General features: G+C 31.4%; 2 protein-coding genes across 7 annotated transcripts in view; one reads left to right on the forward strand and one right to left on the reverse strand.

The window, feature by feature from the left end:
- Positions 1-21,666, forward strand: part of LOC148616466 (histone H4 transcription factor-like) — a 48,418-nt gene that overhangs the window by 12,924 nt on the left and 13,828 nt on the right. The window lies entirely within an intron of this gene.
- On the reverse strand, positions 1,335-20,353 carry LOC148616467 (estradiol 17-beta-dehydrogenase 2-like). Of its 4 annotated transcripts, XM_088583532.1 has the most exons (8): positions 19,930-20,353; positions 17,634-17,715; positions 14,924-15,247; positions 9,963-10,175; positions 7,200-7,388; positions 6,833-6,970; positions 4,588-4,701; positions 1,335-3,843 (listed from the first exon to the last, which is right to left on the reverse strand). In XM_088583532.1, exons 3-8 carry the CDS (start codon positions 15,243-15,245, stop codon positions 3,617-3,619), a joined length of 1,203 nt encoding a protein of 400 aa, XP_088439658.1. In that variant the 5' UTR covers positions 15,246-15,247; positions 17,634-17,715; positions 19,930-20,353; the 3' UTR covers positions 1,335-3,616. The 4 variants fall into 4 exon arrangements, with proteins under 4 accessions (XP_088439658.1, XP_088439656.1, XP_088439657.1 ...); XM_088583530.1 differs by lacking the exon at positions 17,634-17,715; XM_088583531.1 differs by lacking the exons at positions 17,634-17,715; positions 19,930-20,353 and adding an exon at positions 16,034-16,261.

A 21,666-nucleotide genomic window follows, 5' to 3' on the forward strand; every position in this document is an offset into this window, starting at 1 on the left:
GTTTAAAAATACTGTTTTGGTATACTGAAAATTGAAGTCGGATGCCATGTGTTACTTCCTGAATAATAAGTAAAGAGAACAAATTTTACTATATTGGATATCTTTTTTAAAGACAGTACTTATTTTATGTTTAGTATACAAATAGTCAGGGTAATTGCAATATAATTTTTGACAGAATTAAAGATCATGAACCTTCTATACCATCTTTATTACCCGCCACATTAAGTGATGAGATATTATGAGATACCCCTTTAAAGTTGCAGGTTTCTCTGTCTTTCTGTCCCTGAAGGTATCGAATGATCTTTTTCAAAATTGTATTGGTGTTGAATATCCTAAAATACAGTTCAAGTTCAAATTTAAGTTTGTTGAATTATTTTCACAAGTTATACCCTTAATACTTTTTTTTGATGAATTGGAGCTATCTTTAAATTCATTGAATATTGAAGAATTTTGAAGATTACTAGTAGTTCTTTTTTGTATTATGAAGTCTAGAGATAAAGTTTAAATTCATTTTCACCCCCCCCCAATTTTGTTTATCAATGGATAAGAGTTATCTTTCCTGGAATGTCTCTTTAGATTTTGGAGTTTGCATAATATATTATAATTTGAGTTTGATCTGTTATTTCTATGTGATAATTTGTAATTTAGCATGTGTCCATGGTATTGAATACAACACAATATTTTATTTAATATCCATTTAGATGCCCTATTTTTTGTGTGCATGTGTATCATGTTAGCTTGTGTTCTACTTAAGTAGCTTTTTTTTAATTTTAATTTTATTTGGACTTTGATACTTCTACTGGACAAGGATTAAATTTAAAAAAAAAAAAAACCTTGCTCTCAATATTACCATATTTGTTCATTGTTTTTTTCTTCGATGTGAAACTATAATCAATTTATTATATTGATCTACATCTAGGGTAATGACTATAAATCTTCTTTCATCTCTCTTTATAAAAAAATTGATATGATTTTGGATGGAATTATGGTAGTATTACAGATTTATCTTGATGCAGATAGCATTAACTGACTTGGTACTGTGTAATTAAGTCGATCGGTCAGCAGTCCGCAATTAAAATAATTCAAAACTTAATTGAGGCTGTGATGAAGAGACAAGTCTAAATTTTGACCTGAATCAATTAAAAATTAAATTGTGAGAATTGTTTTAATTTTTGACCCGGTTATGCATGCATTACCAACTTTCGGGCAGTTTACACTTGTTTATAAACCACTTAACGGTTCATGAAGGGTAAACTGCCTCAAAGTAGGTTATTTCGCTTAACCTGTTAAAAAATTTTAAACAATCCTTAAAGGAAATACACAAACCACATTAGTTGTGGATTTTAAGATTTTATTCATAACAATCAATACAACATAACATAAAAGTATTTTAGCTCTAACAGTGTACATTTTAAAAAAAAAAAAAAAAACAAAACCAAAAAACAAAACAATTTGTAAACTATATAATTTGACTAGCATGAATACACTAATGTCCAATGATATCATTGAACAACTATCCCTAAACACGAAGTAAGGCACATTTGAATGGTATGAAATATAATTCTTATTGACCAGTTCAGTTTTATTTTTTGAGAAATAATTCATACAGTGATAGGTTATGAAACATTTAATGTAGAAGTGTTACTTATGTCTGTCTTATTCATTTTCTATTACTAGGTAAAACTATGAAAGTACATGTATATTTAAAATAGTTGTCAAGTTATTATATAATGTCATGAACTCTTTCTTACCTTTAAACAGGAGAGTGAGAAATAACTTTAAAAATATGAGCTATGGGCATTTAGAAACTATTTACCCTCTATCATATCATATGCTTTAAATATAATTTACAAATGAATAATACTTCTGTATAGCATACATTAACATTATTTTTTTTTAATGCTTTCAAATATTAATCATTGTTAAAACGAAGTTGTATTGCCTTACTCACTTCCCGAACCCAGTCTTTTTTTTTGATTTTTTGAAACAAGGTTTGTTTACAATTAAGATAGGACAAATTTGATGTCAGAGTTTAAATTATAAGTTTGAAGTATCAAAGTTCATGTTATATATACATGTACAACCATTTCCTACAGTGGATTCAGTCCTTGATATTTTGTATATACATGTACTTAGTTTCAATGTACATTCTAGTACTGAACTGAGGTTTTGATGCATGTAAAATAAAGTTATATTCAATCAAAATATTTTAAATAATGCTCTGGTACATATTTTTAATGCTATAATATTTATTTGATTTGTTCAATGATTGTTAATGTTTATTCCTAAGTATATATATTTATTTTAGGGTAACCTTTTTTTTTATTTTTGGGTAATTTTTTTTTTTTATTTTAGGGTAACCTTTTTTTATCCTTATCAAGCTTTCAGTATTTATTGGTACTATTTATATAACACTATATCTATATTGTAAATGTACTAATTAATTTTCACAGTGTACTAACTTTTGCTATTTTCACAGTGTAATAATTTTTGCAGTGGACAGATATATGCAGAAAAAAATACCCAAAAAATTGATTTTTAATGCTGAAATACTTTTTTGAAACCATGCAAATTGATTTCTGCAAATACCGGTATGATCATTTCAAAAAGTCTGTGAAAATTAATCTGTTAACATAAGCTTTCATTGTTGTCCTGTTGGGATGCTTCTTAATTAAGATAATAAGGCAGTCTTCTTTAAATTTGTATACATGAATTTTTAATGAGATTTTTTTTTTATTTGTTGTCCAAATAAGTGTTTTTTATTGGCTTCAAGTGCAAATCAAAGTTCTGAAGTTATGATAAATCTCTTACCATGATAATTGTAACAGTCTCTAGATAGATGTTGCAAGGTTAAAAATATAAAGATTTCACAGGTTCTTATCTTACTTTCAAACTGTTTTTAAAAATCTCAGATGAAAGATTAATAGATAATTACTTGGAAAGAGAGAATAATCAAAATATTTTCATGAGTGCCAAAGAACGCGTTGAATGAACAAGTGTGCCGAACTTGCTCCGCGTAAAAGTTAAATCCTGAGGTGGGGGAAAGTCCAAGAGTGAAATTACTGAATTTATTTCAAAGTGTGAATTATCAAAATTTATTACACTGGAAACATTCTATAAAACACTGCTATCTATATAATAATAAACAGTAGTGTTTATGTAAGGGGTTACTGTGCCATTAAGCCATGTCATTCTGGGCTTAAAAGTGTATAAATAAAAATTTTAAAAACCTGAAATGTATGAATATTTAAGTCCTGTTTAATTTCAATACCTATGCAGTGATGAATCCAGAGGGTGGTGCAGGAGTGCCAACCCCCCCCCCCCCCCTCGCCCCTTTTTATTGGAAAATTTGTCATTTGCATGTGTAAAATTGACAAAAAATGGCAAATAATGTCCTAGCATCCCCTTTTTCTGAGGAACCCTGGCTGGCACCCCTCATTTCAAAGTGATTGGATTCACCCTTGCTATGTAAATTATGTGATATCTTCATTAGAAAGGTCCTGAGTTTATGTTCAGTACCAGTAATATATGCCTGATTAAATCACTCTCACAAAAACTATTATGACAAAATAAGGTCAGCACTTTCATTCTTTCTTGTTACTTGGATTACAAAACATCATAATTTCTTTTGTTTTGACAAAGCTTTTGGTACAAAATCAAACCAGTTGACCATTACAGACATGACCTTGTCACCAATACAGGACGGGAGATGTAGGTAGAGGAATGGTAACAATCTTGACAGTAGTCCACTATAATAATGTGACTTAGGACTCACTGATAATAAGGCTTGTTTAATGTTGTTCAGTATCTCACTGAAATCTGGGTTCAGGTAGGCTTCAGGATCTGAAAATTTAATTAAATCTCAACATTATCGTAATGGCATTGATTAAATTCTTTGGTTCTTTATAAATTACAATGTACTGACTGTCTTTGAAATGTGGCTTGGTGTGTAGTACTTTTATTTGTTTTCTTTTTTTCTATTTTTGGTGGAGGGGGAATTAGATGTCTTTGATAATGTGTTTATTTACATGTAGGTTTTTGTAAGAATCAGGGAAAATGGGAAAAATCAGAGACATGCATGTCAAAACCCCATCGATCTGACAATGTAACGTCACTCAAGGATAAGTTCTCTATTTGAAAAGACAATTATTTCATCTCTGCATGGCTGGCTTTGCTCAGAAATTTGTCAACAGAATCTTAGAAAAATGAGGTTTTTGACAGAGTAATCTACCCTTGAAATGTTCATTTTCAGTGTATTTCAATGAAATTGTAGTTAATGTCCCAACATGATATGGAAAATATTTTATGTTTTTCTTGATTTTGGTTGTGCAAGTAGTCAAACTACACTATCAATATGATGGTTTTTTTCATACCATATTTCACCTATATAATCCATATATGGATTCCTATAATTATGGTTTAACTATTCCCAAGTAAAAATACACGGAAAGTATGTATTTTGTTGGGAATTAATTGATTTTGTGGTTTGAGTGAAACACAAAATCCACAACCTTTCACAGTAACTCAAAAGAAAGATCATATTTGTCTTGCAGGAAATGATTTTAAATTCATTTGTTCATAACAAACCTTTCATTTTGTGTTTAATGTAGAAGCAGTCTTTTCCATAATTTTCTTTTACAGAATCATTTGCACTTTGCCACCATCTTTCAGCAACTGCTGCTTTATCATAGGCCATTATTCCTGTAACAAAAATAAACTAAAATAATGCCACTATGTACCTGACTTGACTCTAAGTAATTAGTTGAGTTATTCTATACACCTTGAAAAGTTCTTGAATGTGTCAGTAATATGATTTTTTTTTTATGTTTGGAAATAAATCTATAAGAAATAGAATGTGACATTAGCTGTCAGCCAAGTGATAATAACTGATCAGACAAGTGTAATTATTGTGTCCAAGAAGTAATCATACCATAAATATTTTTTGCCCAATAACCACCAATTTTCTTTCCATAATATCATTAAACACATCCTAAATCATTATTTTAAAAGTTTTTTTATGAAATCCTTGTTGTTTTTTCAAATTGTTAATAGATAAAACCTACTATGACAAAAACTATGGAAAATCAAGAGAAACATTTTCCAGCCAAAATTTTAAATTCTTATATCTCATAATTAAGCTAGCTGACCCATCATTTTTTTTTTACATTTGTTGTTCGTGAAATATCTTACAAGATTTCACAACCCTTTGAATTTCTTGCTAATTTAAAAAGAACAGTGAACGTCTTTCATGGTGTATCTTTGTAGTATAGAATTGCAAGATTTCTGTGGCTCTGTTTTTCTTTTCTAAGTTTCCTTTTCCATGGCACATGGTAGTGTCTCTTGTAAGTGTAACAGTTTGGTCACAAATACCACTTGTTTTTTTTTTTTTGGACCTGCATTGTGTTGTCATAGTGACCTACCAGTAGATTGTTGGATACAGGCCTGCATTGTGTTGTCATAGTGATCTAGTGGTAGTTTTGTTGGATACAGACCAGCATTGTGTTGTCATAGTGACCTACCGGTAGGTTTGTTGGATACAGACCAGCATTGTGTTGTCATAGTGATCTAGTGGTAGTTTTGTTGGATACAGACCAGCATTGTGTTGTCATAGTGATCTAGTGGTAGTTTTGTTGGATACAGACCAGCATTGTGTTGTCATAGTGATCTAGTGGTAGATTGTTGGATACAGGCCTGCATTGTGTTGTCATAGTGACCTAGTGGTAGGTTTGTTGGATACAGACCAGCATTGTGTTGTCATAGTGACCTAGTGGTAGTTTTGTTGGATACAGACCAGCATTGTGTTGTCATAGTGACCTAGTGGTAGTTTTGTTGGATACAGACCAGCATTGTGTTGTCATAGTGATCTAGTGGTAGTTTTGTTGGATACAGACCAGCATTGTGTTGTCATAGTGATCTAGTGGTAGATTGTTGGATACAGACCTGCATTGTGTTGTCATAGTGATCTAGTGGTAGTTTTGTTGGATACAGACCTGCATTGTGTAGTCATAGTGACCTACCGGTAGGTTTGTTGGATACAGACCAGCATTGTGTTGTCATAGTGATCTAGTGGTAGTTTTGTTGGATACAGACCTGCATTGTGTAGTCATAGTGACCTACCGGTAGGTTTGTTGGATACAGACCTGCATTGTGTTGTCATAGTGATCTAGTGGTAGATTGTTGGATACAGACCTGCATTGTGTTGTCATAGTGATCTAGTGGTAGTTTTGTTGGATACAGACCAGCATTGTTTTGTCATAGCGATCTAGTGGTAGATTGTTGGATACAGACCTGCATTGTGTTGTCATAGTGATCTAGTGGTAGTTTTGTTGGATACAGACCTGCATTGTGTAGTCATAGTGACCTACCGGTAGGTTTGTTGGATACAGACCTGCATTGTGTTGTCATAGTGATCTAGTGGTAGATTGTTGGATACAGACCTGCATTGTGTTGTCATAGTGATCTAGTGGTAGATTGTTGGATACAGACCTGCATTGTGTTGTCATAGTGACCTACCGGTAGGTTTGTTGGATACAGACCTGCATTGTGTTGTCATAGTGACCTACCGGTAGGATTGTTGGATACAGACCAGCATTGTGTTGTCATAGTGACCTACCGGTAGGTTTGTTGGATGCAGACATGCATTGTGTCGTCATAGTGACCTACCGGTAGGTTTGTTGGATGCAGACCTGCGTTGTGTTGTCATAGTGACCTAGTGGTAGGTTTGTTGGATACAGACCAGCATTGTGTTGTCATAGTGACCTACCAGTTTGTTGGATGCAGACCTGCATTGTGTTGTCATATTGACCTACCCGTAGGATTGTTGGATACATGCCTGTTTTATATCCACTTGGGATGATTGTGGAGACTTTAATGTTCCACATTCTCAATTCATATCTCCATACTTCTGACATTGTGGCTAGAGCAGATTTGGATGCACAGTATGGACCCATTAGTGGTACTGGTGCTAGCCCTATAAGGAAACAATTTGCTCATTTAGTAGTTGAAATATTTCTCATTATGTAAACAACTCTTTAGTTCAGCAATTGACCCTAGATATTAGCATGTATCCTAAGTTAGGGTTAAATGGCTGTAAGTTTTCTATTCAGTATTTTGTTTCACTTTTTAACATGCAAAACTCTATCTAAACACAAGACATGTGACGAAGTATATTGAAAATAGATGGAAATCTGTTAACATACCACAGTTGCTTGCCACATTGATTATTCTGCCTTTACTTTCTCTCAGTAATGGAAGGAAATGTTTACACACACTGACTGGGCCGAGGTAGTTCACTGCTAAGATTTTATGTATATCCTCTGTTACCATCATCTCCACATTACCAATTAGACAGATACCAGCATTGTTGATCACACCCCATAATTTACTTCCTGTACAGAAAAGGTTTAATTTCATGTCCCTGATTAATGATTTTCATTCTGTTATGTCACCTTATGAATATGACCAACACACATTCCTTTGCATTGATTCTTTTTTTTAATTTTTTTTTATTTAATTTGAACATATCATGAAACATTAGAAACATGTGTCTAATGATGTGAACTTAAATAGAAATATATTGGTATCATATTTCTCATTACAAAGTGCCAAGTAGGTCATCAGTGTAACTTTGCCATGTTTTTCTAAGTATTGCTTTCTATACATGTACTGTGCATGTAGTTTTATATGACTGCTGTTGTATTATGTTATGTTGTTGTCATTTATTTATTTATTGGTTCTGCGGGATAACTTTATTTATTTATTGGTTCTGTGGGATAACTTTATTTATTTATTGGCTCTGTGGGATAACTTTATTTATTTATTGGCTCTGTTGGATAACTTTATTTATAGGTTCTGTGGGATAACTTTTGTCAACTGAATGTCATGAAAGTTATTGTTTTTTGCTGCTAGATGAAGTTTGTTATTTGAAAAGGGGTCACTGGCTCTTACTGTTTTGCAATAAAGGGGAGGTAGGGCATCATCTGTAGATGTACATGAAGGAATATAGCTCCTGTTGTAGGATTTCAAAAGGGAAATAATTGAACTTATGGGTTATATATTTAACTTCATATTTCAAGCAGGGAGTACTGGTATTCTCTTGGTGAGTTTGATCATAATATGTCTAGTTTAAAATTGATGAAGAAAGTTTATTTCTCATTCAATTTTGAGTGTTTTTTTTTTAATTTATGTCTTAAAAAATTCTGTTTTCAGAATATTTAACAGATTTTAAATAGCATTTAATATTTTTAGTCTATAGGCAACCAGAGTGAGGCTACACCCTAAAAATCAACTTTTATTTCTGGTTAGATTTTGAAAAAAAAAATTCAACAGATTCCTAATGGAAATCCTACTGTATTTTTTAATCAGTAGTGGAATATTTCCTACTGTTTTTGAGTAACAAGGGGTCAAAGAGGCCAAAAATGTCATTTTTTACTTAAATTGAATTTCAGAAAATCATGCAATATTGCATTCAAAAGCAGTTGTTGTGTCCATAATGAAGTGTAAGTCCCTATGTTTAAGTATGTCAGAAAGTTATATTGTGTCCACACTTGTCCAAAGTGGGCTATGGTCATACACTACTTGAGACATTCATATTTCCCATTTTAGCATTCATGCAACGTTTATCATGCGTTTACACATCGTTTTGCATTTGTTTAAACACATGATAAACGCACGAAAGAAGCATGAATTAAACGCGCAATACGAGCGTTTGTTTAAACACACATTATTTATTTTTGTACTTTGATTATTTCCTTGATTTAAGTTTTATTTTCTTAATTTTTGCTATTATTAATCTTTATATTTTCATTCATTTCATTTTCTATATTTTATTTCGTATTTTTTGGTTATTATTATTATTGTTCATCATTCGCCTATCATGCGTTTAAATGCATGCTGTGAGCGTTCGTCTATTGTGCATTTATATGCACGCTAGGAGTGTTCATTTATCATGCGTTTAAATGCACGCTTGGAGCGTTCGTTTATTTTGCATTTGGTGAGCATTTAGCCTTTGTTTAGGTATTGTGTGTGCAGGAAACCTGAATGTCTCAAGGAGTGTATCATGCTGCATGTGCAATTTCAAATAATACCTATGGAAAGGTTCAACAGATTTAGCTGGAAACTTAAGATCAAATGGTTTAATATAAAGTTTTGCTGAGCACAGCATGATACGATCATAGCCCACTTGGGACAAGTGTCCACACTATCATGCTGTGCTTTGCAAAGTTTTTTTTTGAACCATTTGATCCAGCTAAATCTGTTGAACCTTTTCATAGGTATTATTTGAAATTGTGCATGCAGGTTAGGTTAGGTAGTTTTCTTTGGCTGTATAAAAATCAAGTCACATGACTAACACTAAATTTAATGCTGATAGATTAGACAAAAGGAAAAGATGTTATAAAGGAGAAGTGTTTAATACAATCCAGGAAGAATGGTATGAGATAGTAATTATATAATAGACCAAATTTAAATATAGTCTTAGCAGGAAATTGGGGCTCAATTCATATATCCGCAAACAATTTATGTCACAGACCGATGATGTTTACAACAAAGGATTTGTAGATGTCAAGTGACCTTATTAAGATATTTTTTCAATGACTGCACACTTTTATTAATAGCTTGTCAATTTATTCACTCAACCTAATTTCTCAGATTTTTCCTGTTTGTCCAGTTACTGATTGATTAAGTAGAATGAGTGTACCATATCACAAAGTAAGGCAATAATACTTGTACTACAGCTGTAAACCTAATGTACTGGTTGCAAGGATCCAAATTTACTTTCAAATATGGAAGGTCCTGGACCTTTCAAAGTTTCAAACCTATAGTCCCCTTGAGGACTCAAAAGTCTGAAATAAAATAGTTGACGTTCCCGAACCAATAAAAATGAAATGTCAAAGGTCCTAGGTCAGAATGTTATGGTCCCAGACCTATTCCATAAATTTAAACCCCAGATCTGATTGATTTACCTTTCAATTGAAGTTGGTTTTTAACCTCAGCAGCTGCTTCTCGTATCTGCACCTCATTGCTGACATCCAGCTGTAATGTATGAAGTCTGTTGGAACATGATCGTACTAATTCTTCTTTACCAGAACCATTGTTGTCTAGACATCCAGCATAAACTGTAAAACCCTCTTGGTCCAACCTCATTGCTAATGCCTGACCAATACCACGATCACAACCTTAAAGATAAAAATAAACTGTAAAACCCTCTTGGTCCAACCTCATTGCTAATGCCTGACCAATACCATGATCACAACCTTAAAGACAGGTGTCATAAATGCATTTTTATACCCTAATCTTTTAGTTTTACATTTGTTCATTTGCCTGACAGATTTGGAACCATTCATACAAATGGTTTGAAATTTTTTTATGTTACTCATGAATACAATATTCATCTCCTTCAGCTCTAACTTTATGTATACCTAGCATCTTGGAGTTTTCCAAACATCATGGCTGATCATGTATAGACACATTTCTTATAATTAGATTTCAAAATATTTTTAATAAAAAAAAATGACAATAAACTTATGTGAGGGTTATCAATGTATTTATTTCATTGGTTAGGTATGGTATTGTTTAGCCAGCTACACACAAAAACAGATACATATATAAAATAAGATACAATGAGAATCATACATTATGTCAAATCATCTTGTGGTTTTTATAAACCTCAAAATCCTGGAATGTTAGTAACCTACAAATGATACTACTTTTATACAAAATGTTCTATACTCTAGATACCTAATCCTACATATACTAGGAGTATGTATATAAAGCTTGATGATAAAGGTATCTAATATAGTATACCAACAAATGTCCTGAATGACCCCTTTGTTTTGATTTGACAGATTTTGCTTTCTGTACTCAATGCTTACCTGCTGATAAAATGGATAAAAATATCTGGTGTCATGTAAGTGCACTATGTTGATGTTCTATTTAATTATCTAAGTCAATCTTTGGACAGTTTTAGTTCAAACATAGATAATAATTTGATCAGTGCTGTCTGCTTTGATACCATTTTTCTTCAGATTAGCAGTAAAAAATGGAGGCATAGTAAAGTCGTTAACAATGTCCTGTTATGTTAGATGCTTTTGGAGGCATAGTAAGGTCTTTAACTATGTACGTTATTTTAGATGCTTTTGGAGTGTTAGTATATTCTCTTCTCTGTCAATCCCAGTTTTATATTTCAAATGGGCATTGCTAACGATAAATCCTTAGTCAATTGGAGTTCAGTAATTTATATAATCTATATCATTTCAATATCACAGTTAAAGTATGTTTAAGGCTATTTTTAAAAGGGCGGTTTGCTGTTATCACACAACATTTGCTGTTTTGGTAGGTAGATAAGACAAAGTTATGTTTTGTTTTGAAAGCAAAAATGGGCTCCTAAATTTTATGAGATTTTGAACCTATAAAAGCGCAAGAGATATCATTAAAAGCCAAGAAAAAATATTATGGTCAGTATGAAATATGAAAGCAAAAAACCAAAAACACAAGCTTTTTGTTTTATAATAGCCAGATTTTATATTAGACTGGCAATAATTTGTATTAGTTAAATACAGTTCAAGAGTCAATGTAGTATATAAAATAAAAATTTTTTAAAATTTTTAACTTGTGCAGATAAAGTTTTGGCTGTGTGTAGTATTCTAGATTTGAAAACTATAATAGGTTTTGGCTCAATTACCCAAGAGAGATATGCTCCTAATTTCTCAAATTCAACAGTGAAATTCCAAATTGTTACTTAAAGCATTGTCTCAGGATTTATACATGGTTAAAATAGAGATTTGTATAATGTACAAAACCTATTCCAACTCTACTGTGACAAACATCATCTAGAGGTTACATCATAGACCTCAATACAGTGGAAACAGTGATAGTCTTTGTCAAGTCTTTAATTTAGAAATTATTCAAACGCAGTCGGTACAGTTTTGCAATTACCCTTTGACCCTAAAGATGCTCTTCTATGTAAATGCAAGTCACCTGATTGCAATTCTGTTTCCTGATTGTCCAATTACTGATAACTTGCATGCCATTTGTTATTTCCTGAATAAATTGTAGAAAATTTTAAGTAAAAAAAAAAAGAAATTTTACTGCATCAGCTATCTTTTTTTGAAAGATAGTACATTGTACTTGTTTTTAAAAGACTGTATAAAAAGTTTTGTCTTATGAAATTACAAATGTAGATTATTCCTCAAAGTTGCAGTTTTAACTTTTTTTTCCCCAAGTGCATAGTTTCCTGACTCCATTTAAAAAAACGGTAGGAAAATCACTGGAAACTGATGTACAGATTGGGCTTAGAACCAAAGGATAATGCAAGACACCGATTAGTTCTTTGGACTTTGGTGACTTGATTAGTTATCAGAAGAAGGGTAACAACAGAATTACCAAACAATAGTCTGATTCGTAATCAAGTCAAGTCCAAAATAAATCTGACAAAAGCGATATTACACCAACGGAGCCGCTGGTACCACAATGGTCCTGACTTGGTACGGGCATTTCAAATGAAATGGTGGGTTAAATCTAGGTTTTATATCATGCTAAACCTCCCTCTTCCATTGTGTAGTGAATATACCAGTGGTGATTAAACAACATTTGCATGTTATTGTCATGGCAGGATTAAAAAGAATAATGTCTGATGTAAAGTCATCCATAATTTGAATTTTGTATAAAGGTGAAAATGTTAATACTGAATAAAGACCATAGAGATCTGTTTCTATTTGGTAGGTGTACATGAGTTTGCTCAGCACATTAGATCAAAGCCTTGGGTTGTTCTATTTCTTACTTGTTGAAAGAAGGTCAGATTGATTCAAACACCAGTACATTCCAATTATACAAGCATACTTTCTACTTTATAGAGACAATCTGCACATACTTTTTGGTCTGTTTAGTTTTGAAAGGTTTTCAGTCTATTTCAGAAGCTGTTCTTATAAGATTATTACTTAGAAAATTAATTTCCATTTGTATTTAAGAACAAGAAAAATTTTGTTTAAGTATTTACTTGGTCAATTATAGTAATTACTTAGAAAATTAATTTCCATTTGTATTTAAGAACAAGAAAAATTTTGTTTAAGTATTTACTTGGTCAATTATAGATTAAAATGTATTTTTATTGAACTTCCATTAGAATTTTTGTGGGAAAACTGCTTCTAAATAGTTTAATACCTGAGTTTGTATCTGACATAATACTTCATATATCCACGCCTAGTTTTGTTTAAGAATTTTTTATTGTAAAACAAATGTTTTGGTTGATTATTATTAGTGTGTTATAGTTTTCATCAAGTAGAATTTCCTACAGAGGCGTAAATTGGCAGTGTGATATTATTTGCACAGAAAATCTCATATCTTTCAATGAGTGATGAAAATGACTACAATGGAAATGTCATGGTAGTTATTATTAAACCAGACTATACCAAACAACAACTTATCCAAATTAAGCAAATATGTCTTTATAAATGAAAAATTGTGAAATGAAGATTTAGTTAAAATTTCTTGATATGGCCAAAATTAAGTGAAATTTGCCATTTAATGTCCTGTGTTTTCATTCACCTTTTTATCACAAATATGAGGCTTACTCAAGGGCAGAAACATAACATAAACTTGTGTTAAAATCTTATGTTTGATTCATTGTGTGGACATTATGTTTTTGTTGGTTCTCAATGTTTTGTCAATACATCAATAAAATTGTTATTTTTCCCTTTTAAAAACAAAATTGAAATTTTTTTTAGTTCTGCACTTTAAGCATTACATGTATCCTGTGATTACCATGCATAAATGTTGTGTCTTAATTGAAATTCTTCATTTTGTTGAGCAAGTGTCTTATGTGTGATGTTTATGAATTGTTTCATTTGTGTATCTTTGGCAATCATGTGCACATGGAATGATTATGGAAGATGGATGCAAGAGAAATAACTTGGCAATTAAAAGTTATGACAATGAAATAATGATTGAAGACCTTTATGATCACCATTACTTTTAAGTGCTACAATGATAATAAAACAATAACTATTACTTCATGTTTTTCAAGAAAGGCATATGATACATATTAAGTAGCTGTCTTTGTACGAATCATGCAAAATCTGAAAAATGTGATACATCCTAAAAAAGGCTACATATTTTTATTTTTGTAATTAAGTTGTTTTATGGATCTGTTCTATGAAATGTGTAATTATTCATTCAAATCTGCCTGCTCTTTGGAGATAATCAAAATTGAAAACCCAGTAGATTCTATTGTATTTGAGTGTCATTTACAGAGTTATCTCCCTTAATTTGAAATCTACAGTGCATTCTATACAAATTTTATCTCCTAAGAGCAGGGGTTATATGAAAAACCACTTTAATTTCTGTTTACTATGACATTTCAAACAAAATATCAAAAATAAAAATATGTAGGCTTTTTACCCATGAATCACATTTTGCATGATCCTTAGCTGGAGTGCTACTTAAATGTCATTTATTCTCCAGAAAGATGCCATTTTTCTTTAATTTTTTTTTCATATCATTTTACAAATCATCATGATATTTAAAGATAGTAGTGAATGGGTCATAGAGGAATTTCTTTCTATATTTGTTTATCAATTTATGACAATAATCTGCAGACAAACATAAGTAACAGATAAAGACAAATGCAATGGGAAAAAAAACTTCAATGTTTCCTTAAATGTTAAGAGAAAGAAATTATTTCACACAATTTTCATCTGAATTGAGTGAATTAAATTTGGGACAAAATTTACAAGAAATTCATGTGATTCAAGCCTTCATGTGAATTCTTTGTGAACTTTATGTATAACATTCATATTAAGTGAATTTCACAAGAAAATCAGATAAATTTCATGTTAACATGAATTTCATGTGCAGCGAAATTCACATGAATTTAACGTTGACAATATTTGCATTTGATAAACATTTGATATTTAATCTGAACTCTTACCTGTAATGAGAACTGCCTTGTTTTCTACCGGGAGAATGACTGGAGTCAATCCAAAGTAAGACAGAATAATGCTGAGAAAAATCAACACTGATCCATGTGCCTCGAGTCCATTTCTGAGGACCAAATATGTGAATGTCAAGAATAATATCAGTCTGTTAATGTCCCAGGTGTTGAGCTTGATGCTTCCAGCTCGACTCCATGAAAGGATCAGTCCTAGGTACCCCACAGCTAATGTGCAATTGACCATAGGCCATGACAGTAGATAAAGTTCTTCTATACTGATCAATCTTATGTCCATTCTCTGTGGTATTTCTCGTACCATCCCTGTAAAAAACAGTATTGGTATAACAGCTTATATAAATTTAAGAAAGTAGTATAATTTTTTTTACAATGAAAAATAGTCTTGGTATTCTGTTGCTACTTTATATGATTTCTAAAATTATTTTAATTTTTTTTTATATTTTATAAGGAAGATTAGGTATCACAGGATGTTTTTCTTATTATAAAAAAACCCAAAATCTTAACTATCCATTACATGTCTTAAGCACATTTTTTGGGAAATTATCTCCCTCTAGAGAGGTGTTTTTTGGAACTAATGTTAGTGATTTTATCATGCAAGGTTTTATATGAAAATGTCTTTACAGGTAGTTTTAAAATTAAATTTTTAAATCATAATAATCACTATTTGATTAATGAATATATATATTTCTATATGATTTTGCAAAATGACTAAAGAGGATGCTCTGTGAAATGGGTGTTCTACATTTAAGTTATGTTACTTACAGTTATTATATATGAATATAATTTTAGCTCTTAATTGTTATTTATGATGATTTTTTATCTACTTCTTTTTAATAATGTTTCTGGTTGTGTTTAGGTCCACTGATTTCACTAAGTTTGACATTCAGTAATCTGATCCTATTTTCTTACAGAAGTATATGAAATTAAAACAATATTTTTTCAGTATTTAATACAATTATATTCATGTAGATTTCTAGGCACAGTTTTTTTTAAGTTAACATACTCATAAAAATTATCGAACTGAAAAGAAAACAAAATCTGAATCAAAATAACAAATACTGAAACAAGATTAATTAAGACTACTACTACCTGTTATTCAAGTGAAAATAATTTTATCTTTTCAAGTCCTTCTTTTTGATCCAATTTTTCTGTACACAGACCATGTAGTTCATGCCAAATCCTATGCTTTTAAGAAAGTTATTCAGTCTGATCTGTTATCTTTCAGGTAAATGACTTTTATCTTGCTGTAAACACTACCATATATATTGCCGATAAACTAGCATTAGTTAATCTGATTAACGTTTTATCAATTATAGCTGGTTAATCTTGGTATATCCTTAAAGGATTCAGTGTCATCAGTGACGTTGTTTTTTGGATACATTTCAAAAACCAATTAGGTTATAGGATAAAGGTCAAATCAGCTTGGAGAGAAAAAGGGGACTACGTTTATTTTATTACCATAAATGTATGGTATCATCACTGTTTCAGTCAGAAACCAAGGCCTAATCTAGATATTGATAGCAAATAGAAATTTTAGTAAATTCTGTTCTAAAAAATAACAATATTGACATTTTTGTCCATGTAAGCTATTTCAAAAACTTCTCTCTGTCAAAGACAAATGGGAGAAGTTTGCATTAACCAAGAGAAGTTTTGGCTCATTTTGACTTATTTATTCTCACAATTTTGTTCTACTTGGGAAAGTTCTTTTGTTTATTAAAGCTTGATATACATGTTCACTGGTATTTTTTTGTTTATTTAAGCTTGATATACATGTTCACTGGTATTTTTTGTTTATTAAAGCTTGATATACATGTTCACTGGTATTTTTTTTTGTTTATTTAAGCTTGATATACATGTTCACTGGTATTTTTTGTTTATTTAAGCTTGATATACATGTTCACTGGTATTTTTTAAGTTTATTTCTGGAACTGGTTTATTTGATTTATTGTGATATTGTTCATCTTAAATGACATCTGAAATAAGGCTATTTTCCCCTTATAAAAGTTTTTAAATTTTTTTACAAAATGACTCAAAATTTTTTGATTAATTATTTCCTTAGATGTAGTGTTTCTGTTAAATACGGAAAACCTGGCAGTTTGTGGTCTGGTGCAGAAATGTTCTTCAGTCTTTTTGAAATCATATGCTAAGTTATGATTATTAAAGTTATAGCATGTTCATGTTATTTGTGTTCTAAACCTAATAGATTTTTGTGTTTGCCTTATATAGCTGTCTGTCACACTTTCTTCAGTGCAACTCCTCAGAAACTACTGAGTTAGGATATGATATGTAGTTTATAATAATTCCAGGAATTTATGATCCACTGAATTTTAGTTGAGTTATCTCCCTTTGAAATGTGGAACTGGTTGAGACATACATGAACATTACTTTAATTTAATTAAGATTAAAAAAATAACAGACAAACATTTCCGATTCATGCTTGTTATTTAAAAACACATTAAAATTTTCTAAAAATAGCCTTCATAACTATGAAGGCTTGTTGTTAATTGTAGATATGTTTACATTTACCAGCAAGATTTAGGAAATGTTTACATATATGTTTGGCACTGAAAATATTTAAGGAAAAAATGAGGAAGCTTGTAAAAACGACAATTTATATAACGTCAAAAGTGTTTATCCTCTTTATAATGATGACCATTTTTTGGGTTATATTTAAATGAAGTTGACATACGTTTTTAAATGTGACGTATTGTTGTACATCCGTGTCTGTCCATCCTTCTGTCAATCTGTCCTTCACACTTGGCACAATAACTCTAAAATGTTGTCACCAATTTTTGTAAAACTTTTGTAAATTTTTTCCATCTATTGATGTAAGCTCCCATTAATTTTTTTTATTTATTTCTGATATTTTCATTTGTGAGTTTTGTGACTTTATTCATAAAAAATGGGGTGATTTTATGTTTTCCAACTATAGCTCAGAAACCATTGCAGCAATGTCAATGAAAATTTGGTTAATTGTTCACTTATATAAATGTAAGCTCCCTTTCTATTTTTTTTTTTTGAATTTCCAATCTTACAATTTAGAGAAATGGACTTTGTTCATATAAAAGGGGGAATTTCAGTTTTCATTACTAGTGGTTGCACTAATTTTCATGAAACTTTGATAAATAGTTTATAACTATTAATTGTTAGGAATTTCTGATGTTTTGTTTTTGATTTTTTGGACTTAATTCATAAAAAGGGGGAATTTTCCATACCTGAACTTTTTTTTATATATATATATATATATATATATAATAAATGTAAGCTTATGTTTTTATTTTCAGATATTTATTCAAAATCAAATTCAGAGCTGTATCGAGCTGGAATTTTGAGACTATATTTGCCCCATCTGTTCAGGGGTATGTGGCTGCTCTCTCAAAGCATTTATTGTTAGTTATGATTTTAAAAAGTTTTGTATACATATACAGTTTGATCTGGTAGATCTATATCCCATCACTTTTTGTCTGTTTTTGTGTGTTTGTTTGATGGAATTATATCAAACACAATACTAATTCACTGCCTTCACTATTTGGCATGATATTTCATTGCAATTACTTCAGTGGTTTTCTGTTTCATTCATTGTTAACCATCCTTAAATAAGATTAACTGGATTATAACCCAGTTTGTTTGTGTGCATCCTAATCTTATCTTTAAAAACTTTGTCCATTGTGATGATGTGGCATAAAACAGGACAGCAGATGTATTTCAGTACATGTCCATATAAAATTAAGACACTGCCTATGGTAAGGTGATTCATGGTGTAGAAAAACCCACGGCACAAATGATGCTTTTTTGGTCTACATATGCTATATTTTTATGTAAAAATAAGTCTTTTTTCCGACACAGTTTGTATAGTTTCACTTTTTACCCTTTTATCTCAAACACACTCTTCTGTGGAAATGCAAATCACCTGATCAAAATTGTGTTTCCAGGTTGGCCATATACTGATAACTTAGTGGGATTTGAAAAAAAGGATATTGAAATTGTGTGTCATGCATTATTTCCTGATGAAAATTGTAAGTACAAAGAACAAATTTTACTGTGTCGGCTATCTTTTTTTAAAGATAGTAATTGTTGTAATTAGATCTGTACTTCTGAGAAAACTACACTTTAACCTCCCACTGAAATGTACCAAATCAGACCAAATCAAGAACAGTAACTATTGAAAATTGCTAATTTCCTGTACAATCTATATAAATTTTATCTCATAAGCATGACACCCAAATGAAAGACTGGTTATGTGGTCTATAGCCTTGTCCTACCAAAGTCTTCTTGAGTCAAAATTGTTGGACATCTCCTTGTTAAATTTATTACCCTTGAAAGACAAACTTTAACCAGGTGAGCAATTCAGGCTCCTGGGAGCCTCTTGTTATAAAGACTGCTACTTAAGATCATGGTGGTATAATTACCAATGCCAATTTGTATCTCCATTACCAGAAGATGCAGATAAAAGTGATATCACTAAAACAGATTCCTTTTGGTTGAAGTCTTATGACAACACATAAGAGGAGTTGTATTTAAAAAAAAATGATAATTTTACTATTTTTGCCTTCTTATCTTTGTGACCAGAAATTTTTTAGTTGCAGGTCGAAGGCAATATCTTTTATCATGGAAATTTTATTTTGATATCATTTAGTAGCAGGACATTTTAACAGGTTTTTAGAAAGAAAAAAAGCAAAATAGAAACAGAAAAAAATGTAAAGTTGCCCTTTCAAGGAAAATATCGCCTACAGTAAGATATTAGGAACTACATGTAGTTCACCTGAGTAGGCTCCCTCCTTTTTTCTAGTAACACTAATGAAATACATAGTAAGTATCGATCAATTGTTACTTCATGGGTATCATTTGGTATCATGTTGCATGTACAATAAACACTAAAAAAGCATGATATGGTACCATGTATATGTATATATTTAGAATGCAAAAGTTTCTGTCCATATATTAGTATGTTACTGTAAGTTTGATATGTTCAAAAAATCACTTACTGTACTGAGATGCTGTATCAAAATCTCTCCAAAATGTCATATCAAAAGTTTCGACTAGTTGATTTGGAAGCGTAAATGCAATTGAACATTTGACGTAAGTTAGATATTGATGTTGAAGTGATACCATCTGGTTGTATTTCCTGTTGTTGGGTGGGAGTACACAAAAACGATGTTTATTTTTCTATCCACACAGGATATTGTTGTAGTTAAGGTATTTTACTTGTCATTGTCACATTTAAGATTATTGACATGATTTTTAACTAGGTCACATCTAGAGGAGGTTTCTGGTTTGTCATTGGGTTGTACAAACAAAAGTGATGAGAGTATGATGTCAGAATCATTGATTCTGTATGGTTCTTCAGTTTAATCACGTAATTGTTTGTTTGAAGTAACTTGCAGGGTACACTTACCGGTCCTTTAAAATGAAAAATATCGTCACCAGCAACTGCAAATGTATGTTAATGATAATTTGAACTTTGGTTAACTCTCACACCTTTGAAATGGGACTCACCACATAGTGTTCCCAACTTTTAAGAATCATTTATTAAAAATGAATACTCAACAAATACATGTACATAATTGGTATGTAAAGCCAGTACATAAGTAAGCAAATGAGCTCTTCAGCTATAAGCCTGACTTAGGCTCTTCAGCTATGTACCTGTCTTGTACTCTTCAGCTATCTGCCTGATTTGTCTTCTTCAGCTATCTGCCTGTCTTGAGCTCTTCAGCTATGTACCTCTCTTGTGCTTTTCAGCTATATGCCCATCTTGAGCTGTTCAGCTATGTACCTGTCTTGAGCTCTGGGGTTTTGTGTCTGTCTTGTGCTCTTCAGCTATGTACTTGACTTGTGCTCTTCAGCTATGTGCCTGTCTTCTGACCTTCAGCTATGTGCCTGTCTTGTTTTAATCACAATTTTGAGATGGCTCCCCTTTATTATTTGTCAGGATGTGGTTCAGTGATAGATACAGACAGAACAGTTCTGAAGAAAAAAAATATTTGTAGACATTTTCATGAATTAAAGATGAAAAATAGTTAGGTCCAAAATTTTCAAAATATACATGCAACATTTTCCATATTTGAAATATATATATTTCACTTTACAGGATATTCTAATAAATAATTGTATTGCATCTTTTCTATACCAGATATATGCCTGTTGCAAAAGATGTCATAAAGATGTCAAGTCACATGCAAGTAAGGAATAAAGTACTTGCTGTAATGTACCAAGAAGCATAAAATGCGCTAAGCATGTTCCATTTAATACAATTATCAGTCAAAATCTCCATCCTATCATCAATATTTTATGATTAATAAACAGGAAGTGAAGAGCAGTGATTTTAACCAAGTAAAATTGGTGGTAAAATTCAAATTGATAAAAAGTGTCTAGTTTTGAAAATCTTAACCCTTGTGGTGCTATGCCCGGACCTGTTCGGGATTGGACCATGTTCCGCTTTATCAGTACTGGCAGTGTAAATCTGAGTTTAGGAAAGCGCAATCTGTGTCCATCTGCAAGCAGTGTGACTGTGCTTTAAAATGAGGCTATCTGATATAGAGTTTGTTAATAAATAATGACTTGAAAGCTAAAAGAAGAGGTCAGGAGTTTCCGCTGTCGAAAAAAGTTCTATTTTTTGTGAGTAGGGTTCATTTCTCGGACCCTCCCCTGAGCAGAATTAATCTGTAGTACTCTATTTCACCTGGAATCTAAATTAGAATGATTTCTGTCACCAATATTTCATT

The sequence above is a fragment of the Perna viridis genome, chromosome 5 (genome assembly GCF_037379345.1).
Source record: "Perna viridis isolate PV_CMFRI_1.1 ecotype Kerala chromosome 5, ASM3737934v1, whole genome shotgun sequence".
Lineage (NCBI taxonomy): Eukaryota > Metazoa > Mollusca > Bivalvia > Mytilida > Mytilidae > Perna > Perna viridis.